This window comes from Geotrypetes seraphini, chromosome 4 (genome assembly GCF_902459505.1).
Source record: "Geotrypetes seraphini chromosome 4, aGeoSer1.1, whole genome shotgun sequence".
NCBI classification, from domain to species: domain Eukaryota; kingdom Metazoa; phylum Chordata; class Amphibia; order Gymnophiona; family Dermophiidae; genus Geotrypetes; species Geotrypetes seraphini.
Window position 1 is genome coordinate 312,880,407 of NC_047087.1, and position 25,611 is coordinate 312,906,017.

Sequence of the window (25,611 nt, forward strand, 5' to 3'; positions counted from 1 at the left end):
GTTACTGAGGTGACAGTGCATAGAGTCATCTGCTTTGACCTCTTTGAAAAAAACCCCGGAATAGGAATGATAATTAACAATTCTATGCGTACAGTGTGCGTTGTGTTTTTTTAAAATTTTACTGTTGGTAGATCATTTTGACTTGGTCATTTTAAAAGTAGCTCGCGAGTCAAAAAAGTGTGGGCACCCCTGCCCTAGAAGTATACCCCCCACCAGGCAGGCAACTCATATTTAACTTGAAGGCTGTAAACTAAATGAGTTCACCCCATATGTCATCATATCTCCTCTATAGTGGAAAAATGGTGCTAAGTATTACGTGAAAAGAATCGTGTGAAAAACTCTGCAATGGACTCTCCTCAGTGACTAACTTCCTTTTGGATTCAGATAAGTTGGATTTTCATTTACACTGGGTTTTTTTTAATATTGATTTGAGCAGCGAAAGAAAATTAAACCAAAACTAATCTAAAACTCAGTTTTATAGACCAAGTCATCAACCAAGAGGAGCTCGACTTGGTTAACAATAATGTAAAACATAATACATAAATTGGACAAGAAAAAGTAGACTGAAATAGTGAATTTCCAAAATGTTTAGCAAACAAAAAAAGTTTTCAGAACTTTCCGGAACCTAAACTTCTTAATGTAAGCAGTAAAGCATTCCAGAATTCGGTTAATTTAAAAGCAAAAGAATAACTAAATCTCTTAAAGGTTCTGTTTTTACCACTGAGAGACGGAAATGTAAGTTTTAATTTTTGAGAACTTCTGGCAAGATGAGATCTATGAACCTTCCAGTCTAAAGAAATCAAAGTGGCAAAAGTGTCAAATAGGATCTTAAATGCAATACAAATGCACTTCAATTGAATTCTGAGATACACTGGAAGCCAATGGAATACCTTGAGCAGAGGGGTTACGTGATCAAATTTACTATTATCAAAAATAAGTTTAGCTGCAGTGGTCTGTATTAATTGAAGTCTCTGCAGACTGACCTTTGAAAGACCCAAATACACTGAATTGCAGTAATCCAGCCTTGACAAAATGATTGACTGAACCAATACAGAGAAGTGTTGGTGGTGAAAAAGCGCTCTCACTCTTCTCAGAGCACAGAGGCTGAAAAAACACTTTTAATAAGCATTTGCCAAACGAGGAGAATACATTGTAAAGTTTTTCACATGATTATTTTCCTAGTTCCCCAGTACCGAGTTATCTCTATTTGTTTACTGTATCTTATTATAGTTATTAAACTTTCCAGTACTTTGCCTTATATAGTGAACCTTTATTTATTGCCAAATTTGGGGGGAATTCTGTCAAATTGGTTTTGGCAATTTTAGGTTTAGTTAGAACATAAGAACATGTGGTCCATCATGCCCAGCAGTCCACTCACGCGGTGGCCCTTGGTCAAAGACCAGCGCCCTAACTGTTTTTGGGTTCATAGACAACCCTGCGAAAGACAAAGGCGCGCGCTGACAACGCCGAAGAAAATTACAGTTTTTAGGGGCTCTGACGGGAGGGTTTTGTTAGGGAGCCCCCCCAGTTTACTTACTAGAGATGGCGCCGGCATTATGGGGGGGGGTTTGGGGGTTGTAACCCTCCACATTTTACTGTAAACTTAACTTTTTCCCTAAAAACAGGGAAAAAGTGAAGTTTTCAGTAAAATGTGGGGGGTTACAAACCCCCAAACTCCCCACAACGCGGCACGATCTCTATTAAGTAAAGTGGGGGGTTTCCCCCCACACACACCCCCGTCGGAGCCCTAAAAACAGTAATTTTCTGCGGCGCACACCTCCGCACTGCGCTCAATTGTCTGCACGCGCCTTTATCCTGGCGCGCTTTTGACTTGACACCCTGTTTTTGGCCTTTTCATTCAGCAGATACACTCATATGGATATTCCTGTGGAAAATACTGTACATCTAACTTTATCAAGTCAAGTTTCAAGTTTATTATTTCTTGATATCCCGCAAATCATATTATAACTAAGCAGCTTACAATAAAGATTGGTATATATAAAAACGTAATAAAAACATCACATAACACAAATGGGTAACGGGGAAGAGCTACAAATCATAACAGAAAAGCGAGGAGAAAGGATAACACACAAGGTGAAAGGGACGGTCTATGTGTCCCAACTGGAGTTTTCTGTAGTACAGAATTTAAAAAATCAATAAAATGTTTATGAAAAGTCAAATGTTTATAAAAGTCTTGAGATCTTCCTTAAAAATATTGTGAGAAGTTTGACCTCTAAGATGACTAGGAAGCAGATTTAGGGTTTCCAGATTTTCCAATCAGAAAATCCGGTCCCCTAGACCCGCCCCCCCCCCAGCTCCACCCATCCAAACCCTGTAACACCCTAATCCTGCCCCCAGTCCTGCCCTAGCCCCCCTCCACCGCTGCCTGCTCTTCTCGGGTAGGGAGGAAGACCGCGCATGTGCGGATGCCAAGCGATGTCACGTACATGCGAGCATGATGTCATCGCGTGGCATCTACGCATGCGCGGATTTCTTCCCTGCCCGATGCAATTTCCAGACAAAGTGCCAGGTTTTGAAAAGCCGTCCGGACCCCCTCAAAAGGAAGACATGTCCAGGGAAATCCGGATGTCCAATAACCCTAAGCAGATTCCAAAGTTCGGGACCCTGAACAGAGAAAATGGAATCGCGTATGGAGTCTAAAAATATCTCTCCAAATGTAACGACTATTAGCCGGTTTTGATTGAGAGATCTAAGTCATATGAAAAGTGCGGGGTTGAAACTCGCCTCTGGGTCTCCAGCCACCTCCCTGTCTTCCTTCAAATCCTCGCCGCTCCCACTGCCTCCCTCCCCTTCTCAACCGAGAATCCTAGAAACAGGCCTGTCTGAACGTCCCTACAAGGGCGTTATTTGCTGTGAAACAAACACACACCTCTCCGAGCCAGACCACACCCTCCATGGCAACAACATACCCCAACTTGCTTTGACATAAATAGAAATTCCACTTTTATAAACAAATGGCTTTTTTTTTTTTCTTCTTGGATAAGGCTCGTATCAAAGGAAACCCACAAGTTTTCAGAGAACAAACCTTGTAAGCAGTCAGTTAACCGGAAAACCTGACGGATCGAACATTCCAGCTCCTACAGATCCCAGAATGCACAGTGTGAGCTGAATCAGCTTTAGTAGAACCAAACAAGTCCTGCACAGTGCCATGGATGACCTATTTTATAATACAGACTCGGACTTCCCTTCTGTAAGACTAACTTCCTGCTTACGCCAGTAACTTTATTTTCTAGACGAGGCCAAGGCCTCAGGATGAACTGAAGAGAAGTGGGTATATTTTCTTAATTAACTTTATTTAGATACCTGTGCAAAATCTGTGTGGATAGATTTCAGTTCGGTATTTGTGTTGAGGGAGGCATCTTTCTTCAGCTATTCGATTAACTAGCACTCTCAACCAACTGGCAAAAATTCTGTCAGCAAAAAAAATTGTCTCCCATGCTCCTAAGACAACGTCCAAAGAGGTGCTCCTGACCCAATAACCTCTCCTCCCTTCCTCCCTCCAGCAACTGCCACAAATCTCTCTCCCTCCAGTTCCCAGAGCATCACGGCAGCCACCAAATCTCCCTCCCTCTCTCCATTCCTGAAGCAGCAGAGCCAGTCCTGACAACCCCCTTTCCCCTCCCCCCCTCCTCACCCAATGTGATGTGGCAGAAGCTGCCTGTTTGCCAATGCTTCCTCTGCTTGCCGGCTGCCACTACATCATTGGTGAGTGAACGAAGAGGAAGGGAAGGAGGTTGTCAGGACTGGCTCTGCTGCTTTGGGAACACAGGGAATGAGGGAAGGAAGAGGTTGTCAGGACTGGCTCTACTGCTTTGGGAATGGAGGGAGGGAGGGGGGTTGTCAGGACCGGCTCTGCTGCTTTGGGTGAGGGAGGGAGGGAGTTGGGGGAGGAGAGAAAGTGACCAAGAAAGAAGGGAAGAAGATACTGGACCTACAAGTGGGGGTGGGGGATGATAGAGTGAGGTGGGAAGGAAGAGACAACTATTTTTACATTAACTCTCAAATAACCAGAAACTACAGTTATCCAGCATCCACCAATCCCCCATGGGTGCCGGATAACTAAAATTCTACTGTAGAAAGCCTTTCTGAGGAATGTCCCAACCTGTCTTCCATTCTTTTTTGTCCAGTTATATCTCAGATTTACAAAATAGCATGAGCGCTGTAAAAAAAAAATGCCTGCTGATGCCATTCTATGAACTCCAAGTTGGATATAGCGTCGAGATCCAAGCCCAACGTTGGGTGCAAGGGTTTACACCAACTGAAATCTGGCGTAAATTCTCACAGGTAAATTAGGCGGAGATCCCTCAAATTCTGTAACACTCCGTGCATGTTTAGTGAATTCCTGTGACACATGGGAGCCAACTTTTCAAAATGAATGGGGGTGCTAAATCCAACAGAAATTACCCCTCCTTGGACACAGTCAAGACGTTTGCTCAATATTGGGGGTGCTCAAGCACCCATAGCACCCACATAGCACCCACTCTTGTCCCAAACCCGTGAGTTCCATCCCTGCCCCTGCCCCATTCCTGCAAGCTCTGTCCTCATCTGTCACAAGCCTTGAACACTTATGATTTTAAAGAGTTTGAGGCTTGTGGAGATGAGAGCAGAGTTCGCAGGAATGGGGCAGGAACAGGGACAGAACTCATGGGGACGGAGACATATTTGTCCCCGTGTCATTCTCTAGTGTGCATCTTTACAGAATAGCATGTAGCAAGATCCATGCGCAAATCCAAATTGTGGCGAATTAATACCAATAATTGAATGTTGGCACCCAATTATTGGTGCTAATTGATTCATTACGTAGTCTCGAGACAGGGCAGGAGTGTAGGACGATTGATCCTGCCCCGCGTTGCTGCTAGACCAGTGTTCTTCAACCACTGGTCCGTGGACCGGTGCCAGTCCACAGGGCCGGCACGTGCATCAGGCCTAAAACAGTGTTCTTCAACCGCCGGTCCACGGTGCGATCGATGCGGCATTACCTTCGAGTCAGCTCCCTCTTCCTCACTGATTCAGTGCACAAAGCCACGGGCAGTGGCTCCTACACGCGTCCTGTGCATGAACCGGAAGCCTTCTCTCTGACATTGCAACGTCAGAGAGAAGGCTTCCAGATGAGGTGCGGGACGCGCAAGGAGCCGCTGCCCGCGGCTTTGGGCACCGCATCAGTGAGGAAGAGGGAGCCGGCCTGAAGATAACACCGGGGGCGGCATAAAATAGCTAGGCGGGAGCAGGCCAGAAGGTAAGGCATAGCATGGAGGGAGGGAGACAACAAAGGTAGGGGGGAATGGTTTTATTTTTGAATTTAGTGATTGAATTATTTCAATTTTGAGAATTTACATCTGCTGTCAGTGTGCTTTGTGTAGTTTAATTTTGTGGTTAACCATTATAATAATAATAATAATAATAACTTTATTTTTCTATACCGCCATAATCTTGCGACTTATATTGTGTATCTGTGAAAAATGAATGGAAAAAATAGTGTTACAATTAGTCTATAATGGGGGCGGGGTCTGGGCTGGAGATTGGGTAGAGATGGGCGGGGTCTGGCCCATGACTTAGCCCAGTGTTCTTCAACCGCCAGTCCGCAGACCGATGCTGGTCCACAAAATAATTATTTTATTTCTGCCGGTCCATAGGTGTCAAAAGGTTGAAGAACACTGCAATAGACCACCAGGTCTGGGGAAGGTCCAGGATGTAGTGTTTCTTTAAAAAAAAATAAAAAAATCGCAAATAACCGAATCTGCAGGTACTGAAACTGCGGATTCGGAGGGGGTACTGTACATGTTTGTTTTGTTTTGGTTTTTATTTATTTGTATCCCGCCTTTCCCAAAGCGGGAAAGTGCTAACACATACATAACAATAATCTCAATAATCACAACGCGTACATAATCAACCATAGTAAAATGTCAAACATGGCGTCCAGCGCCTACACAAGAAACATACAATTCAGCTCCCATATTTCATCTTGCAGAAAAGATGTCTCTTTAACAATTTTTTTAAACTACTTAAATTTTGTCTGTTGACGTACGTATCGAGGAAGATTATTCCACTCTTGGGGACCTGCACAAGAAAACATGCTGACTCTCGACATTTTCAACCTCAGCTGTTTCACTGTCGGGATGTATAAATCAGCCTGAGTCACTGAGCGTAACATGCGATGCGGCTCATAGGGCAGAATGCTATCCACTAGATATTTCGGTGCCAAAAGTCTATAGCGGATCCGTTCAGTAAGCATGCTGAGAATACCAATTTGTAAGAGGTCTCGAGACTTAAAAAAATATTTTAAATATAAAATTTAGAAAACACTAATGTAATTGGATCTGGCTAGAGCCAGGATGATATTATGGGGCCCTTTAACAAAAGCTTAAGTGCTTGGTGGCAGGCATTAGTATGTGCTAAGTTCCACAGGACCCCTAAGTATAAGATAGGATGCGCAGTATTTAGCGCATGCTAATGTCTGTTAGCACGTGCAATGCTTTAATAAAAAGGCCTCTCTGTTTGTCCGACAAAAGGTGTTTGTCACTTTAATTAAACAGGTTGTTATGTTTTGGATACCTTGTGTCCCCCTACTTGTCCACTTCACTCAGTGTGTAATTAAAGTCTGGAATTCGTTGCCGGAGAACGTGGTGAAATCAGTTAGCTTAGCAGGGTTTAAAAAAGGCTCGGATAGTTTCCTAAAAGAGAAGTCCATAGGCCATTATTGAGATGGCTTGGGGAAAATCCACTGCTTATTCCTAGGAAAAGCAGCATAAAATCTGTTTTACTCCTTGGGACATAGCTGGGTACTTGGGACCTGGGTTGGCCACTGTTGGAATCAGGATCCTGGGATTGATGGACCTTTGGTCTGTCCCAGTTTGGCAACTCGTATATTCTTATCCTCCACTCTTTCTTCAATTAGCGTGTGACTGTGGAGACTAGTTCTCCTTTTTTATGGGATGAAGAACGCCTTGAAGTATTCTAGTGCTCTGCGTCTGACCAAAATGCCACCCTAGACTTTCTTTCCTGCATGCAGAGTGCAGCCTTGGGCTTTACAGTAGAGCTGTAGCTGTTCACTGCTGCCCTCTGCTGGTAACCAGGCAGATAAAAATGCCACACATTATATTTTTTGTTTTATTTATTTATTTAATTCGTTTTCTATCTCGCTGACCCCCAAAGAGCTCAGAACAGGTTGCAGGTTTAACCTACAGAATTTCCGTACAAGTTTTTATCCTAACTTGCTATACTGTATACTAGGATCTAATATTAATGTACATAATATACAGTTAATGGGTACAATTTGCTATAGTTGTCCTACTCAAAAGGGTCCAGAGAAGAGCGACTAAGATGATTAAGGGGCTGGAGGAGCTGCCGTACAGCGAGAGATTAGAGAAACTGGGCTTCTTCTCCCTCGAACAGAGAAGATTGAGAGGGGACACGATCGAAACATTCAAGGTACTGAAGGGAATAGACTTAGTAGATAAAGACAGGTTGTTCACCCTCTTCAAGGTAGGGAGAACGAGAGGGCACTCTCTAAAGTTGAAAGGGGATAGATTCCGTACGAACGTAAGGAAGTTCTTCTTCACCCAGAGAATGGGAGAAAACTGGAACGCTCTTCTGGAAACACCCTCCAGGGACTCAAGACAAAGTTAGACAAGTTCCTGCTGAACCAGAACGAACGCAGGTAGGGCTGGTCTCAGTTAGGGCATTGGTCTTTGACTAAGGGCCACCGCTGGAGCAGGCTGCTGGGCACGATGGACCACTGGTCTGACCCAGCAGCGGCAATTCTTATGTTCAGTCCAAGTTTTATCCTAATTTGACACACAGACTACAAAGAAATGTATATTGGTACCAGAACCAGTATGTGCCACGTAAGGATAACTTGTATCACACACTGTAAATTTGTATCGGTCAAGGGCAGGGGTTTAGGGGGTTTTCTTAAGCTGAGAAGTCCTTCAAGGGATCTGATCTGCACGGGCAGTCGATTCCAGTGGCACGATATGACGTGGGAGTAGGACCATCGCTTTGTGGTTTGCAGTTAAACGGCAAGACCAGGGGGCATTTTGAGACATATTTTGTCCTGGGAGTGGAGGGACCGATTCGGCACGTACAAAGGAAGCATAGCCATCGCGTAGCCCGGCACCACGTCGCTAGCATCAGGCCCTTGAAGACGCGGCGTTTGGCTCCGGGTAGCCAGCGAGCTGACGCTGGAGCCTGGGAAATGGAAGTTTTTCAGGCTTTAATTTCCAGCACTGGTTCCAGCCCACAGTGGCAGCACTAAAAAACAGATGTCTTACTGGGAAGGATAGAGCACTGCAAAGGCTGCTGGGAACTGAAATGGATTATGGGAGCCTTAGAGAGAGAAACGGTGGCACGCAATCTCCGTGTCCATCCTAGGCCCTGATTCTATAAGTGGTGCCTAGCTTGGGCAACAGTAGGCGTCTAGATTGAGGACACATAGCAGAGTTCCACGCAGAGTTCAAAATTGCTTAATTGGTGTGGTCATTGACCATGCCATTAAAAGCTAAATCAAAAATATTTTAAAACTCTATTATGCGGTGGATGAGAATGGGGGGCTTTCATGACAACGCTGGTTAACAGTACGTCAATATAGTCCTGTTGCGTGGCATTCTTTATCAAAGGTAAGAGCAGTTTTCAATACATTATTATAGGGTTACCATATTTTTAAAATAAACAAAAATAAAAAACTCAGACACATAACCCCACCCTGGTTCGCCTCCAGCCCCGCCCAATTCCACATCCAGCCCTGGCCAGTTCTGCCTCTAGCCCTGCCCCATTCCAGCCTCCGGCCCCACCCCCAGAAAGCTTCCTCTCTTTGCAAGGCGCTCCGGCCGTGTGTGGAGGGCCTGGAGCATGCACGGATGCGTGTGACATCATTCGCGCATGCTCAGAGGCCCTACAGATACAGCCGGAGTTTGTAGAGGCAGAAGGAACGTGCTACGGAGGCCGACGGCAGCCTGCTAGGATCGCTACAGCACCAGCGATCCTCTGCAGGCTGCCGGAATTAGCTTTGAAGGTGAGAACGGGAGGCCAGGGGGGGAAGCCGGAGGACGTTAGAGATAAGGGGGAAATATGCTGGCCTTCGGGGGGGCTCCCTGGTGTAGAAGTACATGGAGGGAGAGAGGGAGGGTAGGGGAGTCCAAAGAGATGTGCATATACCAGACTGAGGGGGGGGAGAAATAATGGGTCTAAAAATAGAAGAGAAGATATGATGGACAATGGGATGGAGGGAGGGAAGGAAAAGAAAGGGAGAGAAGTTGGACACAAGGGATAGTGTGGAGGGGGGATAGAGATACTGGATAGGAGGGTAGTTGGGAAAAGAAAGGGAGATGTGGTGGACCCTGGGGTGGCAGAGAAGGAGAGAGAGATGCTGGATGAAAGGGTAGTTGAGAAAAGGAGAGATGGTGGATCTGGGGATGGAGACAAAAAAAAGGGGGGAGGGAAGAGAAATGGACGGGGAGGACAGAGATGGAAGATGGATAGTTAGCACCAAGAAAGAAGAAAACGACAAATGGGCAGGAGACCCTGGCAAGTGAGTTATCAGAAGACAAACAGAGCCTGGGACCAACATGATTTGAATAATGACCAGACAACATCTTTAACGCTCCCGGTGCAAGCAGCAACCCCAACCTGCTGCTCACGCCCGCGTCGGCTCTTCCTCTGCTATCCCTTCCCAGGCACGGGTCCACGAAGTGACTTCAGAGTAAGAGCCGACGCTGGCATGGGCCTGCTCGCACTGTGAATGTTAAACTCCCTCTGGAACTTGGCGAAATCATAATCACCCCCATACTAAAAGACCCCAAAGGCCCAATAGACAACCCAACAAATTATAGACCAATCGCTTCTATCCCACTATACATCAAACTCATAGAGGGTCTAGTAGCACAATATCTATCCAACTACCTAGAACAGTGATTCCCAACCCTGTCCTGGAGGAACACCAGGCCAATCGGGTTTTCAGGCTAGCCCTAATGAATATGCATGAGAGAGATTTGCATATGATGGAAGTGATAGGCATGCAAATTTGCTTCATGCATATTCATTAGGGCTAGCCTGAAAACCCAATTGGCCTGGTGGTCCTCCAGGACAGGGTTGGGAACCACTGACCTAGAAGACCACCACATTCTGCATCCAACTCAATCTGGCTTCAGAGCTAATCACATGCACAGAAACATTACTGGTATCTTTACTAGATATAGCCCAACAGCACCTCAGCAAAGGAAACAAGTTACTAATCATCCAACTCGACCTTTCAGCAGCATTTGACTTAGTAGATCATCCAATACTTCTCCAGACACTAGATGCCATAGGAATAACTGGTAAAGTTCACAACTGGTTCCAAGGATTCCTTCAAACAAGATCATATAGAGTTAAGTCAAAAGATCTTTTATCCGACCCCTGGACAAACCCCTGCGGAGTACCACAAGGATCCCCACTATCGCCCATACTATTCAACCTCTTCATAGCTTCCTTAGGCACTGCCCTAGACGCCCTAAACATAACTTCTTTCAGCTACGCAGACGACATAACCATCATTCTCCCATTTGACATCCAAGACCCCATCTCCAATGGACGCCTGAAAACAACACTGGAAACTGTAGAAAAATGGACGACGAACCATAAGCTGAAACTGAATGCGGAGAAAACCAAATTCCTACTACTAGAGAAGGAACAAAAGCCATCACTAACAGAACTGGAAGTAAACGCAATCAAATATCCTATACAGAGCACTCTCAAAATTCTAGGAATACAATTAGACAGACGCTGCACTATGCAGACACCGATACACAAAGTCATACAGAAGGCATTCTTCACCATGCGAAACCTAAGAAAAATAAGAAAATTCTTTACCAAAGAACACTACAAGATCATTGTACAATCCCTCACACTTAGCACCTTAGATTACTGCAACAGCCTCTACCTACCTTGCCCAAACAACATGATAAAACAACTACAGACCGTTCACAACACAGCCATCAGACTCATCTACTGTCTCAGCAAATTTGACCATATCACCCCCGCCTATGTAGACTCTCACTGGCTTCCGATAAAAGCAAGAACTCAATTCAATTTCTATTGTCTACTATTTAAAGTAACCCATGGTACTGCCCCCTGTTACCTAAACAACCGCCTATACCGCTACCACTCACCCAGATCAAGGAGAACTCAAAACCTATTCACCTTCCCCCCTCACAGTGGTACCCGATGTAATAAACTATACGGCAGCCTTCTAGCGACACAGGCAGCGAAAATTGACCCCACCATCACCAAACTAATGATCAACACAACAGACATCAAAGTGTTTCGAAAAGAAATCAAAACATTTCTATTCAAAAAACTAACTAATCCTCCCCATTTAGATAACTTCTCGTCTGTAACCCGTATATACTGATATTCTCCACTGTATCCTGTTATCACTTGATTCTCTGCTATGTAATTCTTTCGGAAAAATCCAGATATCTTATAATTGAATCCTCTACCACACCATGTAAAGTACATGAATCACTGTTATGTAATTTCTCTAGATAATCTTTGTTACGCAATTCTCTCGGTAATGTCCAGATCTCTTATAATTTGTAATCCGCCTAGAACCGCAAGGCACAGGCGGAATAGAAATCACTAATGTAATGTAATGTAAGCTACGAGGGAAGTTAAAGGGCGCCCAGCAGGAGGGGGCAAGGAAGGAGAAGGGGGGGCAGAAAGGAGGGCGGGTGCTGGCACCCCTTTACTATGCTACTGATAACATGTGTATCCAGTTCAAGGCATTTTCTGATGTATTTCCATGATACAGATGTCCCACAGCATTCTGACCAATTGCAAACTTTCACCCAGTAAGGACGGAGGTGATCTAATTTCCAACAGGCGTCCCTCTAATCTAAAGACTTCCAACAATGCTCTATTTGCTGTGATTCTCTTTGTGATAAACACATGCTTGGGAACGACCCAGAGGCGAGAGAAAAGACTGCAGCAGACACTTCTCCAGAAATCCCGATCGTCAGCATAACTTTACTAGTCTTTAAGCCCGTTACATTAACGGGTGCTAGAACAGATGTGTGTGTCTGTCTTTCTTTCTTTCTGTCTCTCTCTCTCTCCTTGGCCGCTGTCTGTCTTTCTTTCTTTCTTTCTCTCTCTTTCCTCGGCTGTCCACCACCTCGGCTCCCCCTGTCCAGCAATATCCCTTCTCCCTTCCTTGTACCTCCCCCCTGTCCAGCAGCATCCCTTCCCTGCTCCCCCTGTCCAGCAGTAGCCCTTCTCCCTTCCTTTTACCTCCCCCCTGTCCAGCAGCACCTCTTCCCTGCTCCCTAATACCTGCTCCCAAACCGCCGTTCCTACCCTCCCTCCATCCCAGCTTCCTGATCTCTTCTGGCCCACCAGCACGAACCGCTGCCGCCGCTGCTGCTCTTCATTCACGTCTGTCCTCCTCTTCAAAGCCCGCCTCTATTTCTGTCTGCCTGTCAACGTCCCTGCCCACTGCCTGTCTGTTTATCGGGCCTTTCTCCCACTTACCTTTTTTTTGGTTTGTTTTTTTTTTTTTTTTTGGGGGGGGGGCAACCGGCACACAGTAACTGCTGCTAGATACAGTAAACCGTCATGCGCGCACGCTCTGAACGTGCTCACGCACCGAACGTGCATGTGCCGCACGCTTTAACATTTCTCTGCCGGCCACGGAGCTACGGATCACGGATCACACATGCGCACTTAGTGTTTTATTATTAGTGATGCTTCTATAACGCCATAACCAAAAAGATTTCTAGGCGGTTTACACCAAAGAAAGCTGGACAATCAACGAAATGCAGAAATGATATAGAAATACAAAGTGTTTCATGAAAGGACGCAAAATACAAACATTTAATTCAAATACAATTTTTAGTAATGATGACCTGTGTTAGGAGATGAATTTATCAAACAGCGTCGTCTTAATTGCTTTCCGAGAGAAGCAGTAAGACGACATCGCCTGACAAATGCATTGGCCTAACCAAGACCGCTGTTTACCTGCTTGAAACGCTAGGGTCTTGTCCAAAAAAGTCTTGCATCTACAACCATTAGTTTTTGGGTAAGTGAATAAGTGCAAACTTCTAGTTTCCCTCGTCGGACTATACAGCACAAAGGCTGAGAGAAGGTAAGTTGGAGACAGCCCCAAGATCAACTTAAAACAAATACCAGAAAATTTAAATAATATTCGTGCCTCCAACGGCAATCCGTGCAGCAAACGATAGATAGTAAGGACTAATGTGGTCATTCTTCTTCATACCAAAAATCAATCGGACAGCCGTATTCTGTATTATCCTCAATTTCCTTAATAATTTCTTAGGGGCCCCTAAGTAAATAATATTACAATAATCCAGAATAGATACCAGTACTCCCGTTCTACGCATGGGTGTCTGGGAGAAGGTTGATATTTGCAGTCCTTCAGATTCCGTGCACATAATTGGGGAGTGCTTATGGACGTCCTCACCCATATTTTATTTTTTTCGATAAATTAGCTGAAATTTAAGGGCTCTGAATAAGACGCTAATAGGCTCTCTAAGGAATGTCTCTTACTGAAAAAGAGATATCCCTTGTTTAGCCTTGGCTTATGGTCCTTTCACGCAGGGACCTAAGGATGATGTCAGTGTCCCTCCTGGGTCTCCTTAAACCAAGTGCTACTCCAGAGATAGTGTAATGAACGGACGGATGCTACCTACCTCCAGGACTTTGCCGGTAATGAACTGGTGACAGGCCTCGCACTTTACACCAAACAGGACTTGGTAATCCTTTTCACAGTATGGGGCTCCGTCTCTGCAGAGAAACCAAAAGAATCGTCACCTTCTGCATCAACGCTCAGCTTTGAAACATGCACCACACTGAAGGCAGCTATTGGGCTATAGGCAGTGGCGTACCTAGGGTATGTGGCACCCGGGGCCCATCATTTTTTGACACCACCCCCCCTCCCCTCATGGAAAATTTTATTTTTTTTTTTTTTTTGCAATAACCATGAAATGGAATAAATGGTCAGAATAGAAACAGGCAGTGAAAATTTTCTTTTATTGAACCTCATTTATGTAACCATTATTCCAAACATAACATAACATAAATTATGTCTGAATTGTCATGACATCAGAAGTACATATAGAGTAGTTGCAGGTGATGCTTGGGACAGTTCTGATTATGTTAGTTTGGTTTTATGTGTTTTTTGAATAGAAGGGTTTTTATTTCTTTTTTGAAGGTTTTGTAGTTTGTGGTCGAGGTCAATAGGTTGTAGAGTTGGGGGTCAAGTGTTGCAGCTCGAATGGCTAGGAGGTTGTCGAACAGTTTTTTTCTTTTGACGTTTTTGGTTGGAGGGTGTGTGAATGGTGCGTGAGTTCTCCTATGTCTGTTTGAAGTGGATTGAATTATTTAGCTGAAGAAATTAGTTACCCCCCCCATTCCACACACATTAATTCTCTTCCATTTTTGTTCCCATTATAAAAAAACACTGATAAGTTCCCAGGAAAAAAATACATTAAAATAAGAAGTGAAAACAAAGGCCCCTACAGATGAGAACATAACATAAGAATAGCCTAACTGGGTCACACCAATGGTCCATCATGCCCAGTAGCCCATTCTCATGGTAGCCAATAGTGCTGCCCGATTCAGAGAAAAATATTTCATTCGATTCGATTCACCCTGTTGAATCTATTTTTCGATTCAATTCACTGTTAATGACACCGCTTTTTAAGTTTAAACAAAGTACAACAATAAATTTCACAAAGTACTTAAAAAAAAAATCACATTTTTCCATTAAAGCAGTTCTGGAGACATTTGCTTGAACAGTCTTTTTTCCCAGTCCATAAGCAAGCAATATGAAAAAGATTTCCTTAATTATCTACTCAAACATTTTTGCTATTTACTTTCATTGTACCTAGACTATTATTCAGTAGAAAAAATTTAGTTTGTTCAATCAAGCAGAACATTCACTCATAGAAGTCCAATGTCCACACAGGATTTGATTGAACAAACCAAATTTTTTCTACTGAATAATAGTTTAGGTATACTGAATAGCAAAAATGTTAAAGCCACACAGAAAAGCAGTAAAAGTCAATAGGTTCTCCAAGTGGGAACAACCTGATGTCTCAGCACTTGAGGAAAAGACCACGTAATAATGTTTATAAGATAAATCATATAAATGATTATACTGAAGCAGGGTGTCCTCAGCGTGAGAGGTAAGCGAGAGGAGAGAATTCTCCAGCGCTTTACACAATAAGGCACAGGTTAATCACCCTCTGCCTGCATCATAGGACACCTCAGGTGTGCTCAAATTAATCAATGTGATAAATTAAACAGTAATAAACAATTGGTCAATCACAAGAGTGCAAGATCAAACAGGTTGTTCCCACTCAGAGAACCTATTGACTTTACTGCTTTTCTGTGTGAGTAGATAATTAAGCAAATTTCTGATAGCCTACAGAACTGATTCTCACCTTCCATCCCCAGCCCCCAAGACTTACCAGACCCCCCCTGCCGATGCATTTACTTACTGCCTGAACTGGATATTAAATCGTGGGGAAGAGAGGAGAAATGCGGGGAAAGAGCCAGCCAAAACTAGTATTTGTTGCTGCTGAGTGCACCAATCCAGGGCAAGCAGACGCTTCCCCCATGTCTTAATAACAGACAATGGACTTTTCCTCCAGGAATTTGTCCAAACCTTTCTTAAAACCAGCTACGCTATCTACTTTTAACATAACTTCTGGCCACTTCATTTTTAAGCTTAGATCTTTCCTTCCAAACAGAGACCTTGCTAGATGTCAAATACAGCACAAGGTAACTTCACATGGACTTAACTGTGCAGGAAATGAATCTCCTCATACACCCACCATATAGTGCAAAAATGTGCAAAGGTCTGTTTTTTTCTTTCGATCACTACATAGCCTAATGCCACACAAGCAGCGCTGTTACAAACATATTCTGAAGGTCAATGCTAAGGTTGACAAAGTTTCCTTCCTTGGACCAGAAGGAGATACTGACAAACCACTGGAAGAGATTCTAAAACAACTACCCAGAAATAACACCCAAAGACCCACTCAGTGTGTGAACCAGTTGAGTGGAGTGGACTAACTGGGGGTGGAAATGGGCCCAGAGTTTGCTCAGCAGAATTTCCCAGACTACCTCTTCCTCTCAACACACTGACATGCTACCACCACCACCAACACTAGGAACACCTCACCGAGTATGCCAGCAATGCTTATAAACTTTATAAAACACATTATTATATTTTCTTATAAAGCATATATTTTAACTGAACTCAGCCTTGCCATTCACAAAAATAGAAAAGTTCCCATTTCAAGCTGTCTCATGTACACTTTTCAAATCTAACATATTGTAATCACAAAACAGAAAATAAAATTATTTTTTCTACCTTTTGTTCTCTGATCAATATTCAAATCTTGTTGGTCCCAGGCTCTTGTTGTCTTGCTTGCCAGGGTCTCCTTTCTCCGTGCTAACCATCCGTCTGCCATCTCTGTTCTCCCCTTCCGTTTCCCTTCCCTCTCCCGGAGATCTGGCATCTTTCCTTTTTTTTGTCTCCATCCACAGATTCACCTTTTCTCAACTCCCCACCACCCCAGGATCCACCATCTCTCCCTTTCTGTTCCCAACTATCCTCCTATCCAGTATCTCTATCCCCCCTCCACACCATCCCCTGTTTCCAAGTTCTCTCCCTTTCTGTTCCTTCCCTCCCTAAATCCCATTATGCACCATCTCTCTCCCACTCCTCTGTTTTTAGACCCATTATTTCTAACCCCCAAAGTCTGGCATATGCACGTATCTTTGAACCCCCCCCTCCCTCTCTCCCTCTGTGTACTTTTACACCAGGACCCCCCCCCCCCGAAGGTCTGTCCCCCCTCCGGAGGGCTACACCCCACCCCTGAAGACCTGCACCCCCCCGAAGGACTTTACCTCCCACCCGAAGGTCTGTCCCCCTCTGAAGGCCTAAACCCCACCCCTGAAGGCCTGCACCCTCCCCGAAGGATTGTACCCCCTACCCGAAGGTCTGTCCCCCCCTGAAGGCCTGCACCCATCCCGAAGGCCTGCACCCACCCCGAATGCCTGCACCCACCCCAAAGGCCTGCACCCCCGAAGGCCTGTCCCCCCCCTTGAAGGCCTGACCCCCCCTTGAAGGCCTGCCTGCTTGTCCCCCCTTGAAGGCCTATCCCCCCTTAAAGGTCTGCCTGTCCCACCCCCTTGTAGGCCTGTCCCCCCTTAAAGGTCTGCCTGTCCCACCCCCTTGTAGGCCTGTCCCCCCCTTGAAGGCCTGCCCCCCCCTTGAAGGCCTGCCTGCTTGTCCCCCCTTGAAGGCCTGTCCCCCCCCTTGAAGGTTGGCACCCCCCCAAAGGCCTGCACCCCCTTGAAGGCCTGTCCCACCCCCTTGTAGGCCTGTCCCCCCCTTGAAGGCCTGCCTGCTTGTCCCCCCTTGAAGGCCTGTCCCCCCCCTTGGAGGCCTGCACCCCCCCTTGAAGGTTGGCACCCCCCCAAAGGCCTGCACCCCCTTGAAGGCCTGTCCCACCCCCTTGTAGGCCTGTCCCCCCCTTGAAGGCCTGCCTGCCTGTCCCCCCCTTGAAGGCCTGTCCCCTCCCTTGAAGGCCTGCACCCCCTTGAAGGTCTGCACCCCCCCCGAAGGCCTGCACCCCCCCGAAGGCCTGTCCCCCCACTTGAAGGCCTGCCTGCCTGTCCCCCCCCTTGAAGGCCTGCACCCCCTTGAAGGTCGGCACCCCCCCTGAAGGCATGCACCCCCCCTGAAGGCCTGTCCCCCCCCCCTTGTAGGCCTGCACCCCCTTGTAGGCCTGTCCCCCCCCTTGTAGGCCTGTCCCCCCCTTGAAGGCCTGCCTGCCTGTCCCCCCCCTTGAAGGCCTGCACCCCCTTGAAGGTCTGCACCCCCCCCGAAGACCTGCACCCCCCCTTGAAGGCCTGCCTGCCTGCCTGTCACCCCCCTCCCCCTTGAAAGTCTGCCTGCCCGCCCGCCCGCCCGCCCCACCCTGAAGGCCTGATGCCCCGACCCACCCCGAAGGACCATTCACCCCCCTGGCCTCCCCGCACTACCTATGAAGCAGCCGCAGCAGGATCGCGACGTCAGCTATCTTTGCGCTGCTTAGGAGCTGCTTCCTGCGCCGCGGTCCTGCCCCCTCCTCTGACGTCGAAGGAGGGACGGGACCGCGGCGCAGGAAGCAGCGCCCAAGCAGCTGAGGGATTGCTGACGTCGCGATCCTGCTGCGGGCTGCTTCATAGGTGTGCTGGAAGGTCAGTGGGGCGAGCGGTCCTTCGGGCGTGGGGGGGGACTGAGCGGCAAGGCCGGGAACACCCCCTCAGGGCTGGTACCCGGGGCGGCCCGCCCCCCCCCCCCCCACCCCCCCCCCCCCCCCCCCCCCCCACCCCCCCCTAGGTACGCCACTGGCTATAGGAAGAAACTTCCAGCCCATCTAGGACTACTGGAAATTAGCTCCTAAGCCTGGAGGAGCTCAGCACTAGTCAGGGTTCAAAAGGGACTATTTGGGTGCCTAACTCCCAAGGTAGAGAATGACATGAGGACAAACTTTTCCCCGTGGGGACTCATTCTTCCATCCCGTCTCCACGAGTTCTTTTCCTGTCCCTGTCACATTCCTGCAAGCTCAGTCCTCATCTGAACAAGCCTCAAACACTTTTAAAATCATAAGTAGCCACATTCTAGAGCTCAGACTGTGATGTCATAATGCCTCATTCCACCAATGCCTAAGCTCCGTCCTCATCTGCACGAGCCTCAAATACTTTAAAATCAGAAGTAGCAACATTCTAGAGCTCAGACTGTGATATCATAATGCCTCATCCACCAATGCCTAAGCTCCGTCCTCATCTGCACGAGCCTCACTTTCAAATCCTAAGTAGCAACATTCTGGAGCTCAGATTGTGATGTCATAATGCCTCATTCCACCAATGCCTAAGCTCCGTCCTCATCTGCACAAGCCTCCAACACTTTAACATCATAAGTGTGCAGTTAGGCAGAGCTTACAGGAATGGAGCAGGGACAGCAACAGCAATAAAACCCATGGGGCGGGACGGGGAAATTGAGTTCCTGCGGGGATGGGAACAAATTTGTCCCCGTGTCATTCTCCATCCCAAGGTCTAATCTAAGTGTAACAGGTGAGACATGCTGTATCTGTCTACACTTAATCCTGGGTTTTAGCAGGACATTATGCCACATACTCTGGAGGCCATTTTGAATTTCTATTTGGACACCTGGTATGTGGGGACTTAGCACCTGATTACCTTGAAGCTAATTATGATCACATAGGGCGGGGCCCAACCTTTAGGCAAGACTAGGCAGTCACCTAGGGCAGCAGCTTTTGGGGGGACAGCCAAGAGCTGCTCCAGCCAAGGTAGATCACGACAGCCAGACAGACTCAAAAAAATCAACAATATGTGGTGTGGGGGAGGCAAACAGGGTAGCTGCCTTGGGTCCCCTGTGGGCTGGGATGTCCTTCCTTTCTCCCCACCAAACCGCCTCGCCTGTAAAAATGCAAGGAGGTCGTCAACATGGCAGCCATTCTCTAGCGCTGCCTGTGGAGTTCTTGGCGCTGTTCCTTTACCGCAGCTTGCCCCCCTCTAATGTTACTTCCTGTTTCTACTTGGGCGGACTGAAGCAGAGGAACAGAGTTGAAGAGGCCACCCTGGCGATCTCTGTGCACTTTTACGAGGGGGATTTAGACCTGGGTGGGGAGGAGGGAAGGACATCTCGGCCCACAGGGGTCCCCTGGGCTGCTGCGCATTTGCTGCAACACAGTATGCAAAATTTTTTAAATGCCTTTGCCTGCCTGACTACCGCGGCTAAAATGAAGCCAGGGTCCAGGGCAGTGTAGAAGGGTTGGTTGAAAGGAATGAACGTCTACTGGCACCCTCCCCCACCCCCCAAACTTGATTATAACCGAAAAGTGAGATATCAAATCCCATCTACTTTCCTTTTCCCAATTGTAGCAGTCAGAGCTAGGTCGTAATAACAGGGTTAACCTTAATTGCCCCTCTGTCAAAAAATGACAAAGACTCGGGGACGCTCGAAACGACAGGGAAATACTTTTAAAACCAACAGGAGGAAATAGTTTTTCATTCAGAGAATAGTTAAGCTCTGGAACACATTGCCAGGGGTTGGGGTAAGAGCGGTTAACGTAGTTGCGGTTAGTCCTGCTTTTCCCTGCGGCCTATTGGCTGCCTAAGCTTCTTTACCAATGTCTGACCAATGGACTGCAGATGGAGGCGGGAACAGTAGCCACAGAGACACTGCCTTAGCAACCTTCCATCCTGCTTTTCCCTACGGCCTATTGGAAGGTTAAGCTTCCTTAGGAATGGCTAACCAATGGGCTGCAGGGGAAAAGGGAGCAGTACTTAAAGACACAGCGCCTTAATCAACCTTGAGTCCTGCTATTCCCTGAATGTATCTTTGTTACGTATATGTTTTCCCTCAGCCTCTCGTACCCTAACAACCCATCGAGGAGTGTGTGGTGCGGTGGTTGAAGCTACAGCCTCAGCACCCTGGGGTTGTGGGTTCAAAACCCCGCGCTGCTCCTTGTGACCCTGGGCAAGTCACTTAATCCTCCATAGCCCCAGGTACGTTAGATTGTGAGCCCGCCGGGACAGAGAGGGAAAATGCTTGAGTATCTGATTGTAAAACCGCTTAGAAAACCTTGATAGGCGGTATATAAAAACCTAATAAACTTAAACTTACTTGCACTGCTGCTCTTCTGTGTTGACTACTGTTAATCCTGCTCTTCCCTGAAGCCTATTGGCTGGTTAGCCTTCCTTAGGAATGTGTGACCAATGGACTTCAGGGGGAGGTGGGAGTAGTAGCTACATCGCAAAAATCCCCCATTTCACACACACACCCCAAATGAGTTTTGACGAACTCCGGACGTAGCTAAATCACTTTCTCAGACCTGGAAACCATAGGTACGCCCCATTTCATCAAAATCCTTAGGACTGTTTTCCACGTCGAATTCAGAGACATACATACACTTATAAAGTTTCAAGTTTATCTCAAAAATTTTTAATCGCCCTATCAAATATTCAGGACAATATACAGTTCTAAAAATAATTTATAACAATACACAGGGGAACAAAGAGTTCATACAGCAAATACAAGACTTTCAAAACAGACGAGACTATTGGGTAAATAGGATAGAAATACAATAACTGGAGGAGAATTACAAGAGGAGGGATTTTTGTTTTATTTTTTTTATTTGTTAAAAAGCAGTGGCCCCAGCACGCACTGCTGGGAAACCCCCTTATCTACCCTTCTACATTGAGAATACTGACCATTTAACTTTACACTCTGTATTTATCATTTTAGTGTATGTGTGATGTTTACATTTTGGTGCCAAAGTTATAGAATGAGGTAAAAATGTTTTAATAACTAGAAACATGATGGCAGATAAAGGCCAAATGGCCCATCCAGTCTGCCCATCCGCAGCAACCATTCTCTCTTTCACGTGCCTATTTCAGGCCCTTTTGAATTCAGACACAGTCTCTGTCTCCACCACCTCTTCTGGGAGACTATTCCACGCATCTACCACCCTTTCTGTAAAAAAGTATTTCCTTAGATTACTCCTGAGTCTTTCACCTCTTAACTTCAACCTATGTCCTCTCATTGCAGAGTTTCCTTTTGGCTAAGGCTCTTAACATTTGCATCTCCTCTTCCTATTGGCTAAGGCTCTTAACATTTGCATCTCCTCTTCCTATAGGCTAAGGCTCTGTGCACCTGCATTGTGAGGTCATAGAGCTGCCCATCCGCAGAAACCATTATCTCTTCCTCTCTCCAAGAGATCCCACGTGACTATCTCAGGCCCTTTTGAATTCAGACAAAGTCTCTGTTCCACGCATCTACCACCCTTTCCGTAAAAAAGTATTTCCTCAGATTACTCCTGAACCTATCACCTCTTAACTTCATCCTATGCTCTCTCATTGCAGAGCTTCCTTTCAAATGCAAGAGACTCGACTAGTTTTTCATATTTCAAAATGTCAAACATGCTGAAACCTTTGTTAGGCCAGGGGATGCAGAGAGACCTGCCAGCAGCCTTAGCTGGCTCCACAAGACCCAGCGTGGGATACAGTGCTGTAGGGGTATTTCCGTATTCACATCTTGCTACAGTGCTCAGATCTCACGCCCTCAGGCCCGGTGCACATTTCTCATGCCGCGGGGGCTCCCAGCACACAGTTCTAACATTTCGGGCACCTAAACGGGATTTTCATGTACTTTCACATGCTGCAGAGCTGTCACAGGAAGTAAAACTAGAGGGCATAATTTGAGGTTACAGGGAGGAAGACTTAGGAGCAATGATAGGAAATTCTTCTTCACGAAGAGGGTGGTGGATGCCTGGAATGCCCTCTCGAGGGAAGTGGTGGAGAGGAAAATGGTGATGGAATTCAAAAAAGCATGGGATAAACATAGAGGATCTCTAATTAGAAAACAAATGATGTAAATTAAAGAACTAAGGCAGGTATTGGACAGACCGTCACGGTCTGTGTTCCATATATGGTCATTCGGTGTAGGATGGGCTGATCTGATCTGAGCCTGATTCTGCTAAATTCAAATCACTTTTAAAGACTTATTTATTTAAAGATGCCTATGATTTTTAACACAGCTTTCTTAATTCTTTTTTACATTGTGCTTTGGTTTTATAATACCCTCCCTATTGTTCTTTCCTTTTTTTTAACAATACCCTATTATTGTAACTTTTTCCCCTCTCCCTAAACTCATGTTTGTATCGTTTGTATCTTGTATTTTTGAATTATTTTGTAAGTTTCTTATATTAAAATTGTAACATGTACATCGCCTAGAATTTATAATAGGCGATTCATCAAAAACTGAATAAACTTGAATGGGAACTCCACTAACATGGAACATGAGGAGGTTACTGGCCAGACTTTACGGTAGATGTCCCGCAAACAACGGGATGGTTGGATAGGCTGGAGTGAGCTTGGACGGCAACTTCAGCACTTGGAACCTAGGACAATATCAGACTTTACAGTCTAGGACCCAGAAATATCAAAGAAGAGACAAGTTAATTTAATCATGTATTTGTAATGTTTATAACTAATGGGCAGACTGGATGGACCGTTCAGGTCTTTATCTGCCGTCATTTACTATGTTGCCTGGCAGAAAGCCAAAGAGCAGCAACATTCCAGAGCTGAGATTGTGATGTCATAATGCCTCATTCCACCAATGCCTAAGAGCCAACCTCAGCAGTGATGTCACAATGGCTTGATTAGACGGCAACTTCAGCATTTGGAACCTAGGCCAATACCAGACTTTACAGTCTGTGGCCCAGAAATATCAAAGAAGAGACAAGTTAATCTAATCATGCATTTTTTTTTTTTGAATGAGTATAACTTATGGGCAGACTGGATGGACCGTTCAGGTCTTTATCTGCCGTCATCTACTAAGCTACTTACTTGCTGATGTATTCCCCAGTGAGCAGCTTCCCACACGCTTTGCATTTAAAGCACCCCAAATGCCACTGTCTGTCCAGGGCTAGTAAGGCTTGTCCGGTTTTAATGTCTCGTCCACAGCCAGCACAGCCTGAAACAAAACACATTAAAATCATAACTTTTTTTAAAAATCTGAGCTTACAGCAAAAAGTCTGACTTAACGCTACAAATAGAGAACGAGAAATATCCCTTCAACTGATGATACACAAGTGGTTACACAATGCAAACCCTAAAAGACAAGTTAGAAGACATCCCCCCCCCAGCAGGATGCAGTGCCAAGGGATGTGCGGGAGTGACACAGCACAGCGTCAGTGGGGGCAGCACGGAGGGATGGCAGATGAGTTTTAATGTGGAGAAATGTAAAGTTATGCACATAGGGAAAGGGAACCTGATGTACAACTACATGATGGGGGGGATGGCATTGGGAAAAGGCAACCTAGAAAAGGACTTGGGGGTTTTGGTGGATAAAACAATGAAACCGGCAGCACAATGCGCAGCGGCCTCAAAAAAGGCGAACAGAATGTTGGGCATTATCCAAAAAGGTATCACTACCAGAACCAAGGAAGTTATCCTCCCGCTGTACAGGGCAATGGTGCGACCGCATCTGGAGTACTGCGTCCAGTACTGGTCGCCGTACCTAAAGAAAGATATGGCGATACTCGAGAGGGTCCAGAGAAGAGCGACAAAAATGATAAAGGGCATGGAAAACCTCTCGTATGCTGAGAGGTTGGAGAAGTTGGGGCTCTTTTCCCTGGAAAAGAGGAGACTTAGAGGGGATATGATAGAGACTTATAAGATCATGAAGGGTATAGTGAAGGTAGAGAGAGACAGATTCTTCAGACTGGCGGGGGCAACAAAAACTAGAGGACACTCAAAAAAATTGAAGGGAGATAGTTTTAGAACAAACGCTAGGAAGTTCTTCTTCACCCAGAGGGTGGTGGACACCTGGAATGCGCTTCCAGAGGGGGTAGTTGAGCAGAGTACAGTTTTGGGTTTCAAAAAGGGATTGGACGAGTTCCTAAAGGGTAAGAGAATCCAGGGGTACAATTAGAGGGTTACTATACAAGACAAAATGCTCTTGAGTAATAGATCACTACAGGTCATTGACCTGGGGGGCCGCCGCGGGAGCGGACTGCTGGGCATGATGGACCTATGGTCTGACTCGGCAGAGGCCATGCTTATGTGCTTATGTGCTTATGTTTTGGGGGGGGGGTCACAGCATGGTATCAGTGTGTGCACTGCTGAGGAAAGGGTGGGGTGTCATAGCGCTGTATTACTGGGCGCAGTTCTAAGATAGGCGTGGGGTGTCACAGCATGATGTCAGTGTGTGCAGCGCTGATGCAGGGTGTATAGTGGCGAGCCAGATACGAGGTCTCACGGCACATTATCAGTGGGTGCAGCGCTGAGGCAGGGGTGGGGTGTCACAGCATGGTGTCGGTGTGGACAGGCTCCGTAGAGAATGGCGCGGGGACAAATTTTTGCCCTGTCCTTGCAGGATCTATCGCCAGCCCCGTCCCGTGAGTTCTGTCCCTGCCCCATTCCTGCAAGCTCTGCCTTAACCACACAAGCCTCAAACACATGATTTTAAAGAGTTCGAGGCATGTGTAAACGAGGGCGGAGCTTGCAGGAATGGGACAAGGATGGAGATGGGTCCTGCGGGAATGGGGTCAAGGGTGTCAATGTGTAGAGCGCCAGACAATGTGGTGAAATCAGTTAGCTTAGCGGGGTTTAAAAAAGGTTTGGATAAATTCCTAAAAGGGTAGTCCATAGTCCATAATTGAGATGGCTTGGGGAAAACCACTGCTTCTTCCTAGGATAAGCAGCATAAAATCTGCTTTACTACTTGGGATCTAGCCAGGTACTTGGGACCTGGGTTGGCCACTGTTGGAAACAGGATACTGGGCTTGATGGAGCTTCGGTCTGCCCCAGTACGGCAGCTCTTATGTAAGCCAAGTATAGGATAATGAAGCCATTGTGACATCACTGATGAGGATGGCTCTTAGGCATTGGTGGAATGAGGCATTATGACATCACAATCTCAGTTCTGGAATGTTGCTACTTCTTTGGGTTTCTGCCAGGTACTTGGGACCTGGGTTGGCAATTCTTATGTTCTTATGTGAGCCAAGTAAGGGG

At 46.3% G+C, this 25,611-nt stretch overlaps 1 protein-coding gene across 20 annotated transcripts in view; it reads right to left on the minus strand.

The window, feature by feature from the left end:
* Positions 1-25,611, minus strand: part of ABLIM1 (actin binding LIM protein 1) — a 445,444-nt gene that overhangs the window by 209,792 nt on the left and 210,041 nt on the right. For all 20 annotated transcript variants that reach the window (XM_033940562.1, XM_033940555.1, XM_033940566.1 and 17 more), the window contains 2 exons: positions 23,443-23,569; positions 13,701-13,794 (listed from right to left, as the gene is read on the minus strand). In XM_033940562.1, coding sequence (XP_033796453.1) covers positions 13,701-13,794; positions 23,443-23,569 — 221 coding nt within the window. The remainder of the gene's footprint in view (positions 1-13,700; positions 13,795-23,442; positions 23,570-25,611) is intronic.